Consider the following 23357-nt stretch of genomic DNA (forward strand, 5'->3'; position numbering starts at 1 on the left):
AGTAGAACGACCTTGGGATATATTAAAAGGCAATAGAAAGCATAATGAAAAGGAGGTTATCTCCATTATGAATGTGATCGGAGGTTCTGCTGTAACTAGTAATTGCTTGATGATCCGTTTTTGAGCTTTATTTGGGGTTTTCTTTTTGGCCTATCAATAAGAGCAAAGCTGCAAGTGCGACATTCTCTGGTCAACAACGCCCTGTAAATCTGCTTCTCAGCTTTGCTTAACCAAAGGCTGTAGGAAAACCATTCCTGTTTCTCTTTCTTCTTGATTTTACGGACTGTGTGAAGTGAACGGCTCTTTCCATTCATTCCAAATGTCTATATGAAAGGTTTATTGCTATAGGATTTTTTTATCAACTCAGTCAAATATCCTAGTTCACCATGATTCAATCATGATCGAGTTCTACCAGCATCGTAAAAGGTAGCTCTGGCAATACTTCTTCATAGCCACGTGCTGTCGCTCACCGGCCCAATCTCTTTTCTCTTCCTCAACCCACTGGGAAGTATCCTATATATAAAAGACCTCTTCTCTTTCAACGACGCCGGATCAACCAATGCAACATGGGGATCCATGTCTATCCCCAGATGCACCTTCTGGTCTACTCCAATGTACCGCCCGAAACTGTATGTCTTTGCTTCCTTGATATCTTCAGACAACGATGACTCTCTGTCATCATCAAGAAGAATGTGGCTTGCGGAAACGAATGCAAGGATCGACCCAATCGTGGTTGGTACACGGGGCAGATTAACCATGACACCGCGGGAGTAGAAGATGACGAGTGCGATGATATTGAGGCCTAGGATAGTGACAGTTATAATGAATGCGTTCTGGTCTACGAATATTCGTGTTTCGTCTGTCAGCTTCTGGCCTGTTAATGAGAGGGTTTGGTCTCCAGGTGCAAAGAGCTGTAGGTTGGCGCCGAGAACAATGACAAATAACTGTCGGTATAGTTTCTCGATTGTCGGTAACAAGTCATTAGGATCGGGCGGTGGCTTTTTTGGGTCCAGAAAATCTCTAGAATTGAGAGATATCACCACCAGGTAACTCATCCAGTCTCTTGTAAACGTGTCATTATGCCATTGCATGTAAGAAGCAATGCCAAGCATATCATTCATCTGTGCAATCATTCTCTTTGTCTGTACGTCGCCGTCGTCGCCATCCAAGTGCGTAGAAATATCGCTCATTTGTTCGTACGCCAATATGTTGCCTATGGAATCATGACGCACGTCGAACATTGCCGTTTGGAAATATGGCTGGCAAAAGGTAAAGCTTGCTTCGACAGTGGCGTTCATGTCTCGGCCTTGTGGTGTTCGACCCCAGCCATAGGTGATGGCTCTACCACAAGAAGTGTTCCTCGAACCGTTGTATTCAATGGACGATAGTCCGCTGGGTCTCGTAGTTTCGCTCGTTCGGATTGCTTTTTTGGCGATCTCGACAAAGTAGGAGCCATCATCTATACAATCGTCTCCTAGTTTGGGAGGAAATTTAACTGCAACTTTTGATGATGGCACGGCAGTGCAGTTTGCGTTGACGCTGAAGCCGCGAGTTGATACGCGATAAGTACTGCTGCTATTGCTTTCGCTACCGCTGTTAACAGTATATGGTTGGAAGAAGTAATCAGGTGTTGTCCAAGGCGGCAATGACGTTCCAGTAGAGATGTTCGACATGGCTATGTACGCATACTGTTCTAAGCCAGAAACAGATTGGTTATCGAACAGTGGAGCGACATTCGGAGTGAAAGTGGCCGTGTAGTTGGCCGTTGTTAGATCCTCATTGAAGAGCGCACCGAGTCCTACGGCGAGAACATTCGACAGCAAAGCAATCATGCATATCATGACTAGCATGAGATGTCGCGCTCGGAGTGCTCTCCATATCACCAACTGAGGAGGGAGTGCCGTGTATGTTGTTTCGATGGACTTGGAGGGTTCGCTTCGCCCTGTTGACATTGTTTTAAATGGCTGTAAAAGACATAGGAACCTATTGAGTAGAACCCAGAAGGGCTCAGAAAAGGTAGCAAACGCAGTAGGAATATAGTTTTCGAGAATTTGCAGCACTTCAAAATTGGTGGATGGTCGAATAAGGCCTGCTGATACGATTAGAAACGCAATGAGTCGAAGGGATGCAGCAGCACATGAAGAGCTGAATCTTACCATTTTCTTTATCATTTTGAGCTTTGAGATAAAAAACGCCGATGAGAGCTCCAATTTGTATTACTCCAAAGAGCAGCCCCATTTCTCTCCGCAAAGCCGTCGGTCGAATAGGCGCATAATAGCCAGTTGGCTTATCAAACCTTTTCTCGCTGTGCTGTTGTTCAGAATCATCAATCTTCTCTATGTATAGGCTCTGGGTATCCTTGTTTCTGTTCCGAGCAAGGCGGAATTTGTCGCCCTGGAATAGTTCCGCCAACGATTTCTCATCTGCATGATCTACAGGACGAAATAGCTCGTTTGTTTCTGACCCGTTTCGGAATATAGCGACGAGCCTTGAGATGGAAGATGGGTTGGCTTTTAGGTAGCTCGTAGACTTGTGACAAAACCACATAAGGCTGATGGTAAAAATTGCCACAAGGAGAAGGAGGCTTTCGACAATGGCGGAATATAATCTGCTGACAATGATGCCGCTCTGCTGAAACGAAGAAACGGCCGTGCTGTTACCCACATCTGTCTCATTAGATAGCAATTGATTTACAGCAAGAGCAAAGAGATATTTATGAGCGCGATTGAATGCCTCATGGAGAGTATTCGGATCTCCATATGGAGTTGCCGGCTCGTTACGGCCAGCAAGAGCATATCCAACCATGTTAGGAAAATTAATAGTCAAGTTTGCTTTATCTAGCCGAGGGCCTAACTGCATGACTTGTTCAAAAGGAAAGTCTCGCTTGATAAGCAAAGGTGTCTCCCTCGGCATTCCTATCGCGATCAGGAACTCGAAAGACGTCGAGTTGAATTCTCTCTCAGTGAGAGTTTCTGGAGGTGATATGGGCTGAACAGAGGCATTCTGCGGCTTATAGCCATCTGTGACAATTGTGACCATGACTTGCTGTTTATAATAAGACGGCTGGCAGAAAAGAGCTGTCACATTGACTTCAGCATCGGTAGGGTAATCTGTTGCTGCCCAAATCGCGAGGAATTGATGTTCCGCATTTGCTGAGGAGGGACACTCTGGGCTCTCTGACAAGCTCCAGTCCGCGAAAGGACTGTCATAATATCCAATATAATACATGGAGAAGTTTGAGGTGAATTGTATTACGACACTGATATTACAGCCCTGGCCGTTGTCAAAAGTGCGCCCCAGTGTAGGGCTCCAGTAGGTGTTTGCAGGCCGGCATTCAAGCTCAGTCCAAAGTTTTGTTGTCTCAGCCGTCCAGTTGAGCTGCTGTTGAGACGCGCCAGGGTCATTATCGATATAGAACGGAAGTATTGCATAGTCGGGGGTCGTGAAAGAGGGGAAAGATTGGCCAAGCCACTCTACGGCGAATCCTGTGTTGAGGATTTCGTTGTTCAAAAGCGCCGGCTGGTTTGCGAGCGGAACCAGGGATGATCTCGTTGATATTATCGCCGGCTCTGTCTTGTTCACAAAGCCGGTTCCCATAATGGAACTTTGGAGAGGAGTGATGAGCCAAAAGATGACTACCGTCACTGTTCCAGCAAAGAATACTGGCCAATGTCTTTTCAAAATGTTAAATAATGAGCTCATCATACAAACGCAAATGGACACTTACCTTCTTCTAGCAGCCTTGACAGGAACCGTAGCAATGAAATCGTAAGGGTAATCAAGAAACATGGAATTCTCGGCTGTCGCTCCCTCAGGCTTGGATAGCTCAAACCATGGCTGCATTCGCTTAACATCGAGATCTACCCAGCTCCATATGAGACTGTACAACACAGCAACGATGTTGGGAACATAGAGATAGCTGATCATCGCGTACTGTGGAATCTCATCTTGGGTTCGTGATAGCGCAAGACCGCCCCTGGATTGGCTGAGGTGTGCTAACACTTCAACTGCACCAGCGATGAGAAGAGTCAATAATGTTATCAGCACTAGAATGGCAGGTTCCATAGATAGCGGCTTCCAGCCCTTTCGCGATCCTAAGGAATACCCTCGGTTACTTTTTTTCGCGCTGCGGCTTTTGAGTTTATAATTACCATTGCCATCATTTTGTTGTAATTGTGCTGTTTTCTTCGGATGTCGACGCCAGAAGCTCCACGAGTTCGCGCCAACTGAACTCGATCCTTGTGAAAACTGAGATTGTAGCGGCCGTCTAATGCCGTAATCGTTGGGTGAAAGAGGTTCAAGCTCAGATTGTGACGCCATTTTATGGTCAAAGCCAAAAGACAATAAAAAAAAAAAAAAAAGCGAACAGCCGTGCAATCTCAATTCGGTTACACAAAAGCAAACATGACAAAAAGAAAGCCGTGGTCAGCTACGGCGGGATGTGCAATAAGTGTTATGAGACAAAAGAGGATGTAGATATGGTACACAGGAAGAGAAAGAAAGGAAATAAAAAAGGAACAGAAAGAACAGAAAACAGCGCAGGATGATGAGGAGTAAAGGTTACACACAAGGCCGATATATAAAAAGATCCCGAAACGGTAGCACCGCGGGAATCACAAAGTTACTTCCACGACCAACAGCATGTATACATCACATCTTAACGCGTTTTCCATTCTCCTCCTACAGAAAACTGTTAACGCTTAATCTCATAGGCTCGTTGGTTCTATTTTCATCGTACAGCACGCCTGGTGCAGGCATGAAACTTGGCCAGCTCCACTTGCTGAACGGCTAAGCGCCTGCGCTTGCCAGCACCGGGCCAATAGCCGCGGCTCTACATGTAGTACTGGTATGACGTGGGGATTTTCTTATTTCGGTTGCAGAATTAGCCCGTATGCGCTGTTCTATCTGCCTTGCTTGTTGGGGATATCACCCAAGGCGGGCTGGAGCCTTGCTTTTGTTAACCCTTTTGTGCCTTGGAAGAGGACATTTGGTGGTGAGGCTGTGGTGTTGTGCCTCCCAACGCTGTGACAATAACGCCTTCATATCAGCAGCACAACACCATACTCCCTAAAACAAAATGACATCCAAATGGTAAAACTTCAAGCCAATTAATGATGCCACAGAGAGAGAATGAAACCGAAATCAAGCTTAAATGTATACATATGTGAAAATAATGAGGAGATACAGCAAAGGAAAACAGAGCTCGACCAAAATAGGGTTAGCGCCAGCGGCTATCCCCTAGTCCGTGCTTCCCGAGCCGCCCTCGTCTCATTGGCCGAATCGCTCACGGCTTTTCCCCTGTTAGGCATCTGGCGCATAAGCCATAGATAGACGCGCTGGATGGGCAGATCGGCATAGAAAATATCTTTAGCAAACGGTTTGCTACAGAAGCTTGCATCTCTTTCGTAGGGCTAAAGCAACTTTCTAGTACTTTTTGGGATTTGGATCAGTTAGTGTGCAGGCAGCTTGGACGGTACACTGCTTACTTTGAGAGTTTCAGCCTGTCTAACAAATTCACAACCTGATACCGTGGTACCTTGAAAATCTTGGCCAATGCGCTTCTATTTATGCTTAATATTACAAGTGAGCTGGAGACTCTTCTAAGTAGTAGATAAGCAAATAATGGACTAATTCCTATCAGATTGTAACAAATCCTGCTGGCTAATCTTACGAGGTAATACACCCTACCTAGTTGCTCTAAGTACTTGAATGCTGACGGAGCATGTACATAAAGCTGCCTTAACTCTACCGAGGAGGTAGAGAGCAGTAACATGTGATTGAGCAAAGCTTTGTTTGGCTGTTTGCTATTTGTGTGAAAGTGCCTTTGGCCTTGGCCTGTGCCTGGCTAAGGCAACATTACGACTTGAAGTAAAAAAAACACATTATTCAAATTTTTAATCGTTTTCAATTCATCCTCAACTAAACATGGCAAAAGTCCCATTTTATCCTTCTAATTACCAGTACAGTCCAATGCAGAATAAAGCTCTCATAATGATACACAGCAATTACAACGCTTCCTGCATATCGCATACTCGGCTCCTCCAGAAAAAAAGGAGGGTAAAAGTGAGCATAAATGTCTGTATGCTAACTTCCTCCATCGCTATCAAATCTTCCAAAGCGCTGCTCATCTTCCAAAGAAGATGAAAAAAGAGATAAAGAATAAGGAAGAGAAGAGCAAAGAAAATTGTAATAAAAGAAAATAGCAAAATGCTTATTCATGGCAAGCCTCCAGCGGCCGCCACAACGCCACCAACGCCCAAGGAGTCTTTTTTGTTTTTTTAGAAAAAAACGTAGATTATTGACGCGTAAACGGAGACCGCCTTCGTAATTAACCCGGTCTACAGAATCTTCAAGTCGTGCCATCGTGGTGTATGCGATATCAACTCGCAGCCATTACTTCGTCTTGTCTCGACTCGTTATACAGAAACAAACTCCCTCTAAATCTCAATCTCTTTCATGGTATCGTCAATGATAACCTCGGGGTGTTTGCCGTTTGCCTTGGGGGACTCAACCTCCTTGCCCTTGTCCTTGGCCAGATCCGACTCTGAGCGCTCAAGAGTCGTTACGGTGGGACGCTTTGCCTCTTGGCTGTTTCGTGGTGAATCATCTTCATCCTCCACGTCGACCAAAGTGCTGGGCTCAATAACCGCGTCAGTGAGCTCAATCGTGGCCTCTTCTGTCACGCGGCTCAGGAAAGGGGCCGGAGGCTTGCCGACACCGTTTCTCATAGGGCTAGTAAGAGGGGAACCGTCGCGGAGGCGCTGCATGGATCGACCGCGGCTATCACCGTTGGAATCCTGGGGATTGGCATAAGGCGAGGCAGATCGAGAGCCAAGGGGCGAGTTGCTCTTGGAAGCGACTCGGGAAACAGGCCGCTGAGACTGTCGCTTGGCAGCTTGTCGTCCATGCTTCTGGTCCATTCTCCATCGGAGGATGTTGAAGTAGGAAGGCTCAACTCGTGCATCCTTGAATTCCCGTAGCTTGAGCTCGTTGCTGTCCTCATCGATGAACCACTTTCCGCTGTTGAGATCGTCAGCAACCAAGGCGAGGAAGGCGGCCCAAGAACGGGCGACAACGTATTTGGTGTCGTAGTCGCGACCAAACAGGATAATCTGGCCGTAGCGACCAGCAGGGCCGGGAGCCAAGTCAACGGCCAAGTTGTTGCCACCCCAATCACGGACCAGGGGAATCCAGCCGGAGTGTGCGTATGCCTTTTGCACGGTATTCGGAGGAATACAGCTCTGCTTGGCCAGGAGATTCTGTCTCCACTCGCCGGGGCCGTTGGATGATGAAGAGGAGCCAGGTCGCTGCTTGGAAGAAGAAGCCTCGCTGCCAGGGGTGGGCGGCTTGTTTGCGGCGGCGTCCAACATGAATTGCTGATTCACTTGTCGCCACGTCTCCCACTCCTGGGGAATCTCTTCACAGTCCATCAACATTGAGCCAAAGATAATACCGGTAGGCATTCCACCTCGCTCCTGGCCGTCGTGAATCATGAGCGATTCGCGGAGATCCTGGGGCAGAGAGCAGTCCATTTGATGCTCCAGGTCGTTCAGATCGTTGTTTGTGGCACCCTCACATAGCTGATCAAACAGCTCTGGGTAGTTTTCCTCGGCCCATGCATCGATACGTCTCCAGGAGTGGGCAACAGGAGGCGGTGGAGGGACTCCATTCTCAAATGACTGCATGGCGACGTCACCAGGCGACTGGACCTCGAAGCCATCCTTATTTACGTTCTGCGATCGGAGGCCTGGCGAGTATCCTCGGTTGCCGTTGGTGGGTGAGCCTTGGGCGGAGGGGTTTCGGGAATCGTCAAAGTATGGGCTATGGATGTCGGCTCGGGAGTCGGAGGCGGTCGCGATGCCAGTCATGATATTACGGCCGTTCTGGAGCGGAACATGACGACCGGTGCGTTGCGGTGAGTCGAAATCGGAGTCTGGTAGAAGGCGCAATTAGTATGTACGGCCGTCAATAGAGAAATGAGTGCAAATGCGCTCATTGAGTGGGTGAGCTAAAACATACGCCGGTCATTGCTGGTCATAGTATGCCAGAAAGTGCGAAAAGCAGATCCGAGTCTGTCACCAAATCCATTAGCCCGGCTGTCCATTGCAATTGTCGCCATGCCCTGAAGTCGCAGAGCGGAAGAGAGCCAACTTACGCGGCCATGATGAATTTCTGTCGCGGGCGATTTCACCCAGCGTTGTGCGAAGGAAGCAGAAAAGAGCGTTGGAAAGGGGGGAATCGGAGTGAGTTTGTTGGCGCGTAACTCTAAGACCAGCCCGTGCTGTTTTAAAGCGAGAATACGAGGCGCGGCTCGAAACGAAAGGATGGCTCGAGGCCTGTGCTTGCAGATACGAATTCGATGCGTTGACCGCAAGAATGCACGTTGCACCTGGTTGAGGCCGTATCGCGAGATTGTCAACAATCAACAGGAAAGAGTTGGCGACAAATGCTGTCTGCGGCGCAATCTCCAGCGGTTCGCGACGCCAAACGAAGCTCTTTTAGAAGGGCTCCAAAAAAAGAAACGCGGTAGATGTGGCGGCCGGGAGGCGTTTTTTTGCGATTTGCGTATTTGCGTATGCGCTCCTGCTGGCTCTGATAGGACAGGTCAGGCCTGGGTTATGACTTTGCTCTGACGACAGCGAATGCAGATGCTGGTCAGCCGACTGGAATTTCAAGATCCTCGGGTGGGCGTGGGCGCAGATCACATATGCACCTATCCTGTTTCTCTGCGGGGAAGAATCGGAGCTGGATACGCAGAAAACAGGTGTTCGGCAGTTGAAAAGAAGAAAGGAACGGAATCAAGACAAGAACAAAGGGAGCGTGGGAGAAGAAAAAAGGACGGGCAGTCGCTGAGAGTCAACAGAGGTCCAAAGGGGCAGAGAAAGGGGATCAACATGGCGGACGCAGCGAGCTTCATGTACTTGTACTGGCCGCTTGCGCGCTGGGCGTGCCGCGATGGGTGGGCACAGGCGCTGGTGGTGCTCCGGCCTCTGCTGCGACGGCGTACTGGTACTTTCGCCCGCTGAGGGGGGCCTGGGAATTGACAGGCACCGCTAGCGCTTCGGCTGGAGACTTGTAGCGGACGGTGCCTGTATAATACAGGGGCGTCAGGGGAGCTTTTGGCTATTGCTGGACCTGGCCCTGTGCCTGGGCCAGCGCTGGTCCGCTTCCCGCCTCAACTATTTTCCATTTGCCGGCTCCAGTCTCTCTCCCTTTCGGCCTCGCTCTTCTGCTGGAGAGACACGCCTCCTCTAAACGGAACTCAGCTCCATTCCTGCTGTCCATCTGATCCGACCGATGCATGCAATCAGAAAGTGCGTCAAGCGTCGATTTCTCGACGTGTCACTCCATCTCTGGCGCTGCTGGTGAGCCGTCGACGGCATCATGCACCTACTAATATCCCGTGCAGATTCCTCCTGGTACCGCCGCTGCCAGTCAGATTCATGGCGCATCTCTCTTTTCGGCGTCTGTCGGTATAGACAAGCTCCTCATTGGCCCTTCTCTATCGTCTGCGAACTCGACTCCCAGAAAGAGCGGAGACTCGCGGGGAGGGGCCACTAGGACGCCGGGCTACAGCGACATCCACCCAAAGAAAGGGGATGAACCAGGGGGCGCCATCCCAAGGCTCGAATATTCGACAGGGGCTCGACCACTCCACCGGTCTAGATAAGTGGTTACATTGGCTGGACAGAGGCCACTAATGCAGGAGGCAAGTCATCGACTTGGCTTTTGGGCTTTGGAAGAGGCCTGTTCGGGAAGCTCCAGCGGCGTCCGGAACCACATAATCAAGCTCGTGAAATTGCAGTGGAGGGACCAGTCGCCTTTCTCCTACGCGTGCGCCCTTGCGAGTCCTGCAATTACTGTGGCATGCCGGGAGCCTCTCGCCGTTGATGCTGCCGCGGCCAATGAGGACAGGGCCTCGCACGCGGCATGGCCGTGCACGCTCTGCGCACGCTGAACCTGGCAGGAGTACCGGTACTTGATAAAGGAGCTCAAACAGGAGTACATGCTAGCGGCCGTGCTGGTCGATGCATCGTGTAAGCGGTAGTTGTACATGTACTGACCGTTTGAAGATTCCTTGACGTCTTTCTTGACGTTTACTGGCGGCATCCCACGCTGGAAGGATGGATGAAGATGAAGGGACGCCATAGCTGCAGCACCTGCAGCACTAGCATGACGATTCAAACGCCACAGGACGCTACTCGACGGAAAATCTCATCTGGCGTGTGCAGTATCGTGAGGGACCTGGATTGGATTGGCTGCCAACGCCCGTTTTGGGTGCAGTGACATTTTCTCGCGATTTTCTCAGCTGGTGGTGTTGAACGGGCCATGGATTCTCCGGTTTTGGACGATTATGCTCCGTAATGGTGCGGAGTAGCCTCCATTTAGTCTCCAAGCTTTCTGCTATTCTTCTGCTAGAAGGTTAAAGCCTCTTTCTGAGCTCCAAAAGAGAACACCGCTAGAGCGCGCCGTCTGGTTGATAAGAGGGGCTGGATGAGACTGCCAGCGTTCCCCTGAGTCTGTGCTCTGCTCGCCCTCGGAACAACAGCCTTTGTGCCCCATTGGTAGGCTCATCCATGCACCCATGCATCGCTATCAGCTTGTCTAGGATCCCAGTAACGTCCCACTTCTAGAAAAAAAAAATATTTTCGGGGGCAAAAGAAGAACATGGACTCAACAAGAAAGAGACAAGCAAGGGCGCACCGGAAACTACACTTGTAAAGAGCAAGACTCGACGTGTTCATGTACCATTTCAACTGTTATCTTATCGTCTCTAAGAGCAAAGCTATAATTAGAAAGCGATTTCAGTGCACAGGTCCTATACTCCACAAGTGACTCGCAAATTCAGATGCACAGTGCTGTTCGATAGTACGTATTTACACGTCGATTGTGGAGCGCGTGAAAGCCTTGGGACCACACAAAGTTTATTTGCTTTGTACTAATTGTCGCCATAGAGATAGGAAATCTATCTCAAGCCTTTCAAGCCCCTCTCTCAACCTATTTCTCAGGGTCATAGAAGAGTCAACAAATTGAATGTCGTGCGATGATGCTCGCCAGAGCTGCTGCTTAGATCAATGTCAATGGACCAATGCAGGGAGCTAGATACTACTAGTAGCAGCAGCTCAGGTGGTGTTTTTGGTACATGTATGGAAGAGCTATCGTGACTGGTGGTTGCCTGATAACCATTATCGGGCACTGACACAATTATTACCTACATATAGAGATTGATCCATGGATAGGAAACTATGACTAGAGCCCTTACTAGAAATAGGTACTCTTACTATTACCCTTACCAAAAGTTCAACCCTAACCAAACCCCCCTTGCGCTTCTAAGAGTATATACACACCCTATAGGTGACATCTCGTTTCCCATCTTTTTGTTCTAAGAACAGAACCTTAGTTGCTAGATGAATAGGAAAAGAGAAAGAGAAGAAGCTCATTACGCACCGACAACTGTCGAAACGTTTTGTTTGTAGATGTATACCTACGCGCCCCCGGCGTGTTTCTGGACAGAGGTTCTGTAGGGGATCACCTCTGGTAAGTGCTCTGGAAGTCTTTCAGGACCTTATAAAAGGCACTAAAATGTTTCCTAGGTCTTCCAGAAGGGGTATCTCTTGCAGGACCTCTGTCCAGAAACACCCCCGGGACGCGTAGGTATCTCATATGACTGTAGCGTTTGGACCGAAATGTACATGTATTGCGTAAACTCGACCAAACAGCTTTCTATGCCAACTGGCTAGGTCTCCAAGGCGTATACTCTATTCGTCCCCTTTAGTCTTCATTATCCGCTTTTGAATGCCATTAGGAAGGTTTTGGGCTGAGATAGTGCAGCTTTCGCAGACACTCTGCTCGTTGGATGTATTCGTAATTCTGTTTGGTGGCTGCTATCGTCGCGTGGGATATACGTATGTACACAACGCCAACAACAGCCAAAACTCTATATACTTCATAGAAAGACTCTACAATGAGCTCTTACAAAACTTTAATGACGAAGAAGTCAAAGTAGATAAAGGACGCAAGAAAAGACGTAAACAGCAGGCTTGATTGTGAAAGTAAATAATTACCTGGCCGTATCATAAATGCATCTTCATCTTCAGCATTTACACACATTCTCCATCTATTGATCAGACATCTTCAAACGTCTATCACTCGACCTTCTTGAATTCCCATATCTGGACTTCATCTGGATTACAGCTGGACTTCAAAAAGACATCGAGTTGATTACATCTTGACTGCATCTCGACCACACCTCTACCACATCTCGACTACAAGCTTGACTCCAAGCTTGCCTACATCTCGACTCCAGTTTCTCAACACAATGGCGAACTGGCACTCCATCCCCCCGGAAATCCGGAACATAATTCTGGATCAAGTATTCCAGACTGGCGCAGCTTGCCGTAACCTGGGCGCCTGCGCAGCAGTATGTCGTGAATGGCAGACATACATTGAGCCCAGGAACTTCCGCCGGCTCGTCTTAAACCACTCCTGCGTTGCTGATTTTGGCCGAATCGTGCAAAAGAGGAAGTGGATGGTACAGCATATCTGGCTGCGCATCGAGCTTCCAAGATATCGCTGCACCACGTGCCGCCTTCCCGAGACGCCCAAGCAGAAGCGAAGAAACAACCAAATCTTCACAAAGGCTCTATTTCAGCTTCTGCAAATCCTTGGCTCCTGGCAAGGTGACTCCATGAGTAGACTTGGTCCTGAGGATAATATCAGGCCTGTCTTGGAGCTCAGCGTCCACTCCCCGAGCGACATGAAGCACCGTTTCGACGTCTTCGCCTTGGACAAGGATGTCTATCCGCACAAACTTGACGAAAAGTGCACGTCTCAGGAATTTGACGATTACGTGAAACGCAAGTTGTGGAAGGATTTCGACAGAGGACAGGTCTGCAAGGCGGCCGTTGGCAACATGACAGACATCGAACACCTGCGCATGTTTGCGGAAATCAAACTGGATCTCGACAGCATGGGATCTTTGTTCCTTCCAAGCGTCAATTGCATCAAGGCATTGATCGTCCGTCGGCAGTATTATCGAAGCTTCAATCCGGGAACGGTTGCCGAGATTGCCAGGAGCTTTGATACCATTGGCAGCTTGGTTTTTGAGCCAATCACGCGAGATCCCAACCCTTTCAGCAGAGGTATGCTCTCTTTCTTTTATTTTTATCATTTCCAAATTTTCTTTAATTCGCTTATACTGACTTATAATCAAGCGTTTGAGCATGGGTATAAAATGCTGATACTCGAGACATATCGCGTCAGGAGCCTTTCCATCTTCCAAGGCTTTTACGGCGGCCAAGTACTACGAAAGCCTTGGAGGAAACTGCCGAGCGAATTCGGTCTAATGCTGGCAGACAAGAGCGCGTATAAGGAACACCTGTCCGTGGCTTTCGCTGTTGATGCGATTGCGTTTTTCCAAGACTTCTTGCAACCAGGTAGCCGGAAATATCGACCGCATCTGGACCCATCACGTCCCGCAGTAGAGTGTGCCCTGATGGGGCGTCTCTCTATCCCCGAGCTCCAGCGTATATCCGTTATTAAATGGGTGGAAGACCTTCAGGGAAAGTTTCAGCAAGAGCTTCTCAAAGCAACAGGTTTTGAGGATGGGCAAATCCCCCGCTCAGTCTACCAGCCGCGGTGGCTGTGGCTCAAGACGCTGGCCTTGACGTCCCGTTTTCGCGATAGATTCGATCTATTCGAGGCCGCGGCTTTTGCTGCTCTTCGGATGCCTGAGCTCCAGATAATGGAGATCTGGGACGGTATGGGACTGGATCTCGTAGAGTTCTTCAGATATACCCGCCGCGAAAATCGGAGAGATGAACCCCCCACAATCACATGGCTGTCGGATCTCCAAATTGCCCCTGAACAACGAGTCATCGCTGCGTGGGAGCGAGTCGCGCGGATGCACACAAGGACCGATCAAGGCATCCGAGTTCTTATACCAGAGTTCCCGGATGACGACGAGAAGCCCACGTATCCGTACGGCACGATCAGCTACTTGGAACTCCGTGAGAAGATTGTGCATCAACTATCACTGCGCGAGTTCGAATGGTACTACGATGACTGGACGCGGCCCGTGGAGCGGCGTGGGGTAGAGGATGTACGAGAATTTAATCCGTAGTCCTTGGGCTGAAGATTGAGAACACTTGACGCCATGGAGTATTCTCTACGAATCATGTGGAAGGGAAAGAAAGAGGTTACGTCTCGCTGGTATACCACGTTGACTTACTATTAGTACTGCAACAGTTGGATTTACTGAGAAACAAAGGGTTTACTGCTGTATTAGAAATTGATCTCTATTGGAGTGGCTGGGAAATAGAATGGCGCAATGAGTAGGTATTGGGGTATTACGATAGATTATATCATTATTGGTTCTGGACAACTTCATGAGCATAACGTGCTGTGATGAATGAAGACAGTAAACATTCAACGGTCTCATCTTCGATCTTTTTATCCCTCATGTATCATCATTGAAGCTACAATAATCTTAAAACCAATGTGGTCAGTAATGGGTATCCAGGAGAGAGGTTAAAAGTAATCGCTGTCTTATAATAACATGTTGCGGTCAACTTTATACAAGCTATGAAGTTATATACTAATAAATGTGAAACAAAAACAAAATATAAATTACATATACAGTCCTAAACTCCCTCATCTTTCCCTTACGCCTGTGAGAATCGCTCAACTAATCCTAGACGAATATGCTCCGCAAGGCCATTCAAAGATGGCGATTGCACAATAATCATAACACTGGACTCGACGTTAAACTTTTGCCGAATCCAGTTTCGCAGCTCCATGGCCACCAGCGAATCAACGCCGTTCTTCTCGGGCGAGAGATCCGCCTTGATGCTGTCCACATCTCTGATAAGGAAATTGGCCAGCGAAGAAGCAATAGCTTGAGCAATGATGGACGTTGTTTCTTCCTCTTCCAATATTGAAGGAGAGTTGGCGGCTGCCGACAAAAGAGTGGACACACTGTCTTGCTCGGTTTCTGCCTTGGAAGAAGAGTCATCAGCTCCAGAGATGTTGTGGTAGATGCTCATGCGGATGTCCTTTTTCCATACAACTCTGCTGTTGGGAGATGCCACCGGAATAGTAGTGACGAGACCCAAAAGAATCTGGCTTGAAATGTCGTAAGCGCCATTGGCACCCTGCGCCTCAGGGGCCTTTGACCGCTGAATGGCCAAATTGAATGCATCCAGCAGATCCTTCTCCTTCAGAATGCGCATACCAGACTTCTGGAACATGTCGAGAACCTCTCGGTTCTTGGAGACAAATCCGACCTCGCCCATGACACCAATGTCGATGACTGATGCGGCAAGGCCCTTGCTATGTCGGTACTGGACAAAGGCATCCAAGAAGGTGTTGGCAGCAGCATAGTTTGCCTGACCCCACTGTCCAACAATTCCACTGTAAGAAGAGCAGAGAACGAAGAAGTCGAGCGAAGATGAGATGGCATTGTGAAGGTTCCACGTGCCTTGGACTTTGGGAGCAACGGCCGTCATCCAATCCTGGAAGGACATGTCCTGCAGAGTGATATCCCTCAGCACCATGGACAAGTTGATAACACCAGCGATGGGCTTCGTTGCCGATTGGACAGTTCGCTGCACATCAGCCATATCGCTGACGCTACCGGCTACAAGCTGCACAGAGCAACCCTGAGAAGCGAGCTCGGTAACATAGCCGTCCAGCTTAGGACCTGGTTGTGCGGATCGAGAGAGGAAGATGAGCTCTCCTGCCCCATTCTCCGCCATCCAGGTTGCCAAAGACCGACCGAGACCGCCGAGACCGCCGACCAGGATGTAACTACGGTCAGACCTCAGGTTGGGCAGAGGACGGGTCTTGATGCCTTGCAAAGAAGTAGTGTCATCTGGCATGGTTACAATAATCTTACCAATGTGGCGGCCTCCTTGCATGAACCGGAAGGCATCCTGCACTTGGTCAGCGCTGAATGCCCTAGCAATGGCGCCAGCGTTGATCTTTCCATCACGGATCCAGCCAACACAACGCTCCAATAATCTAGAAGAGAGTCAAAATTAGTTATTGAAATGATAACATAAAAGGGCCTATTGGATGCCACTTACTCCGCAGCTTGCTCAGGGCGTTGCTGTGAGACCTGCCAGAGATCCAGACCAACAAAGGTGCGGTTCTGCTCAAAGGCCTCCATGGCCAACTTGGCTCGGCGGCGGAAATCACGCTTGCCAATCTCGATCATGGTGCCAAACTCAGCAACACACTTCCAGGAAGCGTGGAGGAGATCACCAGAGAGAGAGTTCAAGACGACATCAACACCGCGGCCGTTGGTTGCGCGCATGACATTGTGGAGGAATGAGGAATCGCGGGAGTTGAAGATGTTGGAGCGAGGGATGTTGAAGTTGTTTGTCAGGTAGTTGATCTTCTCCTCGCTACTGACCGTGCAGTAAACCTCTGCGCCCAGCATCTGAGCAATTTGAATAGCCGCCAGGCCAACACCACCGCAGGCGGAGTGAATGAGGATGCTCTGTGAGATGAAGTGTTAGTCGAAGGGAAGACAATTGTAACATTGGAATAGTTGGACTAACCTGGCCCTTCTTGAGGTTCGCCTTGTCGTCCAGTGCCATGGCGGCTGTAGCATAGACACAGGGCAATCCGGCACCTTGCTCAAAGGTAAGAGCATCGTCAATCTTGACGCAGAGCACCTGCGATAGAGTAATCTCAGTAGTAAAGCATCCGCTGGACATGTAAATTACACGATCGCCAACGGCAACCTTTGACACCCCGGGGCCGACTTCGGAAACAATACCGCAGCCTTCAAGACCAACTTCGCGGGTGCTGTTGTCAAGAACTCCGAGAGCAATAAGAACGTCCTAGTTAAAAGCACTATTAGCACACTAACTTTTTATGATTAAATGGCAAAAGCGGAAAATACTAACTCTGAAGTTGAGTCCAACTGCCTTGGTCTTGACGCGGACCTCGCCCTCGGCAAGTGGCTTCTTCGTCTCTTCAGACCATCCGATAGTGTGAAGCAGACCTGGAGTCTTGACGGTGAGGAACTTGGAAGAAGACACGTTTGCAGCTACTACTGTGTTGTCAAAGGCCTCCGACATGGTCTGCCAGTGCAATCGAGGCACCAAAACCTTGCCGTCGACCAGAGCAAACTCCCAGTCGGGATCCATGTCCTCGGGATCCAACTCGGGGTGCTGGATTCGGACAAGGATGTCTGAAATGGCCTTTGTGACGTCTTGAACAGCCGCAGCTGGCTCCACTTCGAGAGTGAAGAGTTTGGCTGACAATTCGTTGCGAGCCGTTCGAGCAAGACCAATGGACATTGCGGCCTTGGGATCTCTGCACTTGACCTGGGCCGAGCCAAGAACCCACACCATCTTGGCGTTTAAATCTTGCAGATGGCTGATCATTGTCTTGAATGACTCCTCTGTGAATTCGTGAACGGTATCTGCTTGGAGATCGAGAAGGGAGATGACATCCTGGGCAGGCAGCTCTTGGCCAAAGGTAAAGACGTCGACACCGAGGCCTTGCAGCTCAAGAGCGCTCTTCACATCTTGAACATACGGTCCATTAGCATCATGGGCAAGCACTGAGACCTTGGTCAGTGATTTAGACTTGATGTCGACACTGGCCATGATACCGGCGCTCTGGTGGTATGGGGCGATGCCGTCGAGAACATGCTCTGGGTTCTTGAAGCCGGCAGCGATGAGCTCCTTCTCCCAACGGGCGGGAGAGATGTAAGGCTCATCAACACGGTCATCCTCGTCACCAAGCCACCAACCGGAGAGGTAACCCATGATGTAGTTGATGTATTTGGCATCTGGGCAGAGTTCTTGGAGGAAGATTCGGCCACTAGGGCGAAGCAACTCTCGAAGATGTCCAAGAGAAACCTGCAAATTGGGAGTAGCGTGGACAACCTATGATAGAGTCAGTGATTGTTTAGTGAAAGACATGCACAGAGAGATAACATACGTTGTATCCAATGACGAGATCATAAGAGCCCTTCTGTAGCTGCTGCTCAGTAGGATCCTTAGTAACGTCAAAGGTCTTATACTCGATTCCCTCAAAGGCACCAAAACGCTCCTTGGCAGCAGAGAAGAAACCAGCAGAGATATCGGTATAGGTATAAGTGCTGTAAAGTCGCTGACCAGTCGAAGTCGTCAGAGCATCCAAGACCTTTGATGTAGTTCCTCCAGTACCAGCACCGACTTCCAGGACTCGCAGGCGAGGGTTAGTGTGGCCAAGGGCTCGGATTGCATCGCCGTAGAGAAGCTCGTCACCGTTAGCATACAGACGAGTTAGGACATCATCTGGCATGAGGACGTGCAGGGCGTGAGTCTCGCCAGAGAAGAGCTTCTCTGCTTCCTTGAACAAGCGGTGGATACCAATGGCAAATCCGTCGTAGTGAGAGGGAAGGAGGTCCTTTGTGAGGGCATCAATTCGCGCAACCTTTTGCTCCCTGCTGAGATCCTCAAGTCGCATCTCCTTGGCAATGAAAGGGTTCTTGCCAGCGTGGTAGGTGGCAATATAGTCCTGCTGCCACTTGAAGAACTTGACTAGATGAGGGGCGGCATCGTCCGCCAGCTTAATGTTCTCCTGGTGATCAAGAATGCTAAGAAGCATGAGTTCCTCCAGCATTGGCCACTCGTTGGGAATGAATGTTCGAGGCTGCATGTAGTCCTTCATCTTGATGAAGTCGGCATGTGGACGCCACTCGAACTGAGTGATAAGCGGAAGGGCCTCGTCGTCTGATGCCGCACTTGTCATAGCAGATGCCTTGAAGCCCTTGAGAGACAAGAGGAGCTGCCCGTCAGCCTGTGCAACCAAGTCACCCACAAAAGATCCTCGCTCGAGTGTGTGGATGCTGGCTTGCACGTCAAGATCCTTGGAAGCAGGACGCACAACTATCTCCTCAATGAAAGTAGGAACAGCCACATTGATGCAGTTTCTTCCAAGGCCGCGGTACGCAGCGACAGTGAACAATTGGAAACACTGATCAATGATACCGGGGTGGATTGCGTACTTGGTGAGATCGTTCTTATCCGTGGGAACAGCAGCCACAGCTACGTTCTTGACGGTCTCAGACGAGATGTCACGCATGCCTCGGAAGGCGCCCTGGTAGTTGAAGCCGATGCGGTTCAGGACACCGTACCACTCGCTCGCATCAACTGCACGGGGTAGAGTCTGCGGCTTCTCAGTCTCCAGCACAACGGAGTTGTCAACGCCGCCCCAAACCTCACCAGAACAGTGCTTGATCCACCTGGCGCCGTTGTAGGAGGAAATCTGGAACGAGTAGACTGAGGTTTCATCAGACTCTACGTTGTGGGGAGTAAGTCTTGTTACAACCTCAGGCAGCTTTCCGTGCTCAAGAATGAGGCCAGCAGTGATGGACACATTCTTGAGACTGAAGGCTACATCGCCAGAAATCTGGCGGATCGCCTCGCCAATCATGCAAATGTATCCAGCACCGGGGAAGACAATTTCGCCGTCAATCTCGTGGCCTTGCAGCCAGGGAGCATCTTCCAAAGAGAGCTTGTTGCGCCAGCAGTTTTCGTTGGACACCTCAGCAACTCGTGTGCCGAGCAAATCGTGAGGAGCAAATTCTCGGAATCTGTACTCCTTTGCCACACGCGGCTCGGCCCAGTAAGAGACGTCGCGCTTCCAGCTGTATCGCGGAAGGTTTCGCACAATCTTGCCAGCGGGGAAGATGGTAGAGAAGTTGAGGCTGACGTTTTGCTGGAAGAGCTTGCCAACCGTCTCCAGGATGCTGCTGCTGCAAATCTTGTTTCTCTGAAGAGTGGCAACCTGCGTGATTTCATTGCGGTTGATGTCTCTTAGAATCTGACCCAGGGGGCCCTTGAGCGCAGGGTGAGGTCCAATTTCAATCAGGACAAAACGCTCATCGCCATGGTCGTTTAGAGCGGATCTCAAAGCTGTGTTGAAGAGCACAGGGCGTTCCATGTTGGATCGCCAGTAGTGCGCATCGAGAGATCCAGCTCCAGTGAGTCTCTTACCAGTCACAGAGGAATAAAAGGGCGTAGTAGGATCCAAGCTCTGAATGAATGGCTTCAAATGCTGCTCGTATGAAGGACCATACTCCTTCATGTGAGGCGAGTGGAATGCCTTCTCAACCTTGAGAAAGCGCGCGAGAACAGTAGGGCAGTTTGCCTTGACATTCTCTACAACCTTTGCAACTTGGTCAGTGTCTCCAGACAAGGTAACGCTGCAGTGGCTGTTTTCACAAGCAACCACAACGCCAGGCTCCATGTAAGGCTCTACTTCGCGAGCACCAAGACCAATTGCTGCCATGGCGCCTCGCGGTCTACCACCGGGCTGCTCATCAGTCGAAGTGCTGCCTCTGAAGGTAGCAGCAGCCATAGCAGCCGTTGCTGATATGGCACCGCTGGCATATGCGGCTGCCATCTCACCAGAAGAATGGCCTAGAACCCAGTCTGGCTTGACACCATAGGCGCGGAGGATATCAACAAGACCGATTTGCACAGCAATAGACAGAGGATGACCAAACTCTGCCCTCAAAACGCGACTGTCTCCAGCGACTTTGCGCAGCTCATCTTCAATTGTCCAGCTAGGGGGTGTCGGCAGGCCAGCCAAGAAGGCGTCGAGGCTCCTGATGGACTTTCTGAAGATTGGATTCGAGTCAATCAGTTCAGCGCCCATTTCTGGCCACTGGGCACCCTGACCAGTGAAGATCCAAGCCACTCGTGGTGCAGCTTCTGTAGATTCCGGGCCAAACACCTCAAACGAGGTTTGGTCGTTGAACTTGCCTGCAATCGCAAAAGCGCGATGGCTCTTGTGCTCGCGGCGGTTTGCAAGGGTGTATGCCACATCTTTCAGCGAAGAGGTTGTGGTTTCGGCAAAGGTCTTGTGGGCTTCAATAGTCTGCTTAAGTGCGGCCTCGCTATTTGATGATAACAAGAGCAGCTGCTGGACATCGCCAGTTTGAGCATCGATTTCGGGGGCAACACCGGCAACGCGTTTGGCGTTTCTGTACTGAGTGTTGTATTTTCCATACTCTTCCAGAGACTCGACAACAACGTGGGCGTTGACACCGCCAATACCAAACGAGTTTACACTGACACGCTCGGCGCGGCCTTGCGGCCAGGTTTCAACATCAACTGGCACCTTGAGCTTGGCCTCTTTGAATGGAACTAGAAAAGAATGCTTGTTAGTAATACGTCCAACCTCGGGTTAGTATACGCTTTGACTCACTATTAGGATTGGGGTTATTAAAATGGATATTGGGCGGCACCTGGCGATGCTCAATAGCCAGGATAGCCTTGATCAAACTCGTGATGCCTGCCGCACCCTCCGAGTGGCCAACATTGGGTTTAACCGATGTAATGTGAATTCCCTTCTCACCGAAACAGTTCGCAACAGCGGTTGTTTCGATTGGGTCACCAACTGGAGTGCCAGTTCCGTGGCACTCGAAGAAAGCAGTCGCTGACAGATCCTCAATACCGGCCTGCCGGTATGCCTGGCGGATCAAAGCTTCTTGAACAACAGGACTAGGCGTCAGCATACCGTTGGTTCTGCCATCGGTGTTGACGCTGGTTCCGCGGATAACTGCGCGAATCTCATCGCCATCCTTCAACGCCTGGCTAAGCTTCTTGATGTAAACCGCATTAACGGCCTCACCACGGCCGTAGCCATCAGCAGCTGAATCAAAAGTTTTGCAAACGCCGCCTGGAGAAAGAACGCCCTGATCACTGAGGGCTATGTACATGGTGGGCGAGAAAATGAGTGACACGCCACAAATTAAAGCGCCATCGCAGTCTCCTTTTCGAATGGCTTGGCATGCCATATCCAAGCCAACCAGAGACGAAGAGCAAGCAGTTTTAATGGTCATGCTGCCGTATTGTTAGCTCTGAGATGCAAGCCAGAAGACATATTTTGATGTGTTTACTCACCTAGGACCACGTAGATCGAATTCATACGAGATACGGTTACCAACCACAAAGTCCGAATAACCTGTGACGCGGTATCCTCCTCTGTGTTGCGTCTCCTTTGCATTAAGGTCCTCCCAATCTTCACCAAAGACACCAACATAGCAGCCAATCTTACTGCCTCGCCATGAGGTGGCTCCGGAGTTTTCCATACACTCATAGGCAACTTCTAGCAGTTGCCTCTGGTTGGGGTCCAGCCTCTCCAGCTCAGTCCTGGAAAGGGGGAACACCGACGTGTCGAATTGCTTGATATCGACATCTTGAAGAAAGTATGCCTTGGAGGGCTTAAACGTCCCAGACTTGCTACCAGTGGGATCAGAGAATGCCGCTACATTGAAGCGATCATCTGGCACGTCACAGAGGGCGCTTCGTTTGTCAACGAGCAGCTTCCAGAACTCTTCGTCACTGCGGACTTGGCCGGGGAGTCGCATGGCCATGCCAACTACGGCAATGGGCTCAGCCGGTTCATTTACATGGCTGTTGTTGATGGTGGCGTTGAAGTCGTACGATGCGTGCTCATTAAGCCCGGTATCTTGTGAAATGCTACCCATCTTGAAGGAGAAAAGTGTCGTTGAGGACTATGTAAATGCAGGGGTGGAAAAGAGTGACCACGGTATGATACCTCCGGGACTTGGTTGAAAGAATTGCTGGATTGAAACAGGAGAAGAAAAAGAATTCGGTTCTCAAACGCCATATATAGATAGAAAGTGCTATGAAGCTAAATCAACTAAACGTCGTGTAAATTCTTCTTGTTCACTATTTCCAGATCCCCATGACTGAGGCTGAAGCACCAAACCGTCGGCTGAACCATGAAAGCATCGACATAATTCCATCGATCGCTTAACCCCCGGACGCAGTCGCGCTTACTAGCAGGGTATTGAAAACGGTTTGATGCTTATTTCCAATATTGCGGGTAATATCCAGGCCTGTCTAGATCGATTTCTTGACTCTACGATCGAAATAGGCTCCGTCGGAAGCACCCAAGAAACTCGCCGACGCACAACCCACATAAGCAGTTTGTTCCAAATTCAAGGCTTACTGCCGACAAGAACCGGCATATAGGTAGTCTAAGTGAAACAGAGGAGTTGCTCAATTCATTCACTACTTCCAATAATAGAAATAGAATTATAACCCCGATGCTTACAGCCTACGAGATACCCCATATGTGGGTCGTGGGAGCTGTCGGAGCATTGTATTGCTGACGCCAGACTGAACTTCCCGCTTGCATCATCAGATAGTCGTGAGATGTTGAACTCTGGGCATTTCGAATCAAGGGTTTAGCGGAGGCAATAAAATGGTTCAGACTTAGTTGCGTTCCCATTTCCTTCTACGAGTATAGGAAACTAGTGGGAATTACAGCGGAAGCATTACGCATCCAATGGATTCCAAAGGCATCGATTTGGGAGC

The 23357-nt window shown here is 49.7% G+C and overlaps 5 protein-coding genes across 5 annotated transcripts; 1 reads left to right on the forward strand and 4 right to left on the reverse strand.

The window, feature by feature from the left end:
• Positions 1–446: 446 nt before the first annotated feature.
• Positions 447–4320, reverse strand: TGAM01_v206449 (hypothetical protein; the record flags this gene model as incomplete). Its single annotated transcript, XM_024549871.1, has 3 exons — positions 447–2089; positions 2157–3673; positions 3728–4320. 3 exons carry the CDS (start codon positions 4318–4320, stop codon positions 447–449), a joined length of 3753 nt encoding a protein of 1250 aa, XP_024405345.1.
• A 2117-nt stretch (positions 4321–6437) lies between these two features.
• On the reverse strand, positions 6438–8163 carry TGAM01_v206450 (hypothetical protein; the record flags this gene model as incomplete). Its single annotated transcript, XM_018801781.1, has 3 exons — positions 6438–7933; positions 8020–8096; positions 8156–8163. 3 exons carry the CDS (start codon positions 8161–8163, stop codon positions 6438–6440), a joined length of 1581 nt encoding a protein of 526 aa, XP_018665096.1.
• Positions 8164–9828: 1665 nt separating this feature from the next.
• TGAM01_v206451 (hypothetical protein) lies at positions 9829–10149 on the reverse strand (the record flags this gene model as incomplete). Its single annotated transcript, XM_018801780.1, has 1 exon — positions 9829–10149. The coding sequence occupies one exon, from the start codon at positions 10147–10149 to the stop codon at positions 9829–9831; it is 321 nt and encodes a 106-aa protein (XP_018665095.1).
• A 2170-nt stretch (positions 10150–12319) lies between these two features.
• On the forward strand, positions 12320–14122 carry TGAM01_v206452 (hypothetical protein; the record flags this gene model as incomplete). The annotated part of the gene is made up of 1 exon (XM_018801779.1): positions 12320–14122. The coding sequence occupies one exon, from the start codon at positions 12320–12322 to the stop codon at positions 14120–14122; it is 1803 nt and encodes a 600-aa protein (XP_018665094.1).
• A 541-nt stretch (positions 14123–14663) lies between these two features.
• Positions 14664–22501, reverse strand: TGAM01_v206453 (KR domain-containing protein; the record flags this gene model as incomplete). The annotated part of the gene is made up of 8 exons (XM_018801778.1): positions 14664–15850; positions 15896–16020; positions 16086–16501; positions 16563–16847; positions 16914–17903; positions 17959–21155; positions 21217–21854; positions 21915–22501. 8 exons carry the CDS (start codon positions 22499–22501, stop codon positions 14664–14666), a joined length of 7425 nt encoding a protein of 2474 aa, XP_018665093.1.
• Positions 22502–23357: the final 856 nt, after the last annotated feature.

Source organism: Trichoderma gamsii, assembly GCF_001481775.2.
Source record: "Trichoderma gamsii strain T6085 chromosome Unknown Scaffold_22.2, whole genome shotgun sequence".
Classification (NCBI taxonomy): domain Eukaryota; kingdom Fungi; phylum Ascomycota; class Sordariomycetes; order Hypocreales; family Hypocreaceae; genus Trichoderma; species Trichoderma gamsii.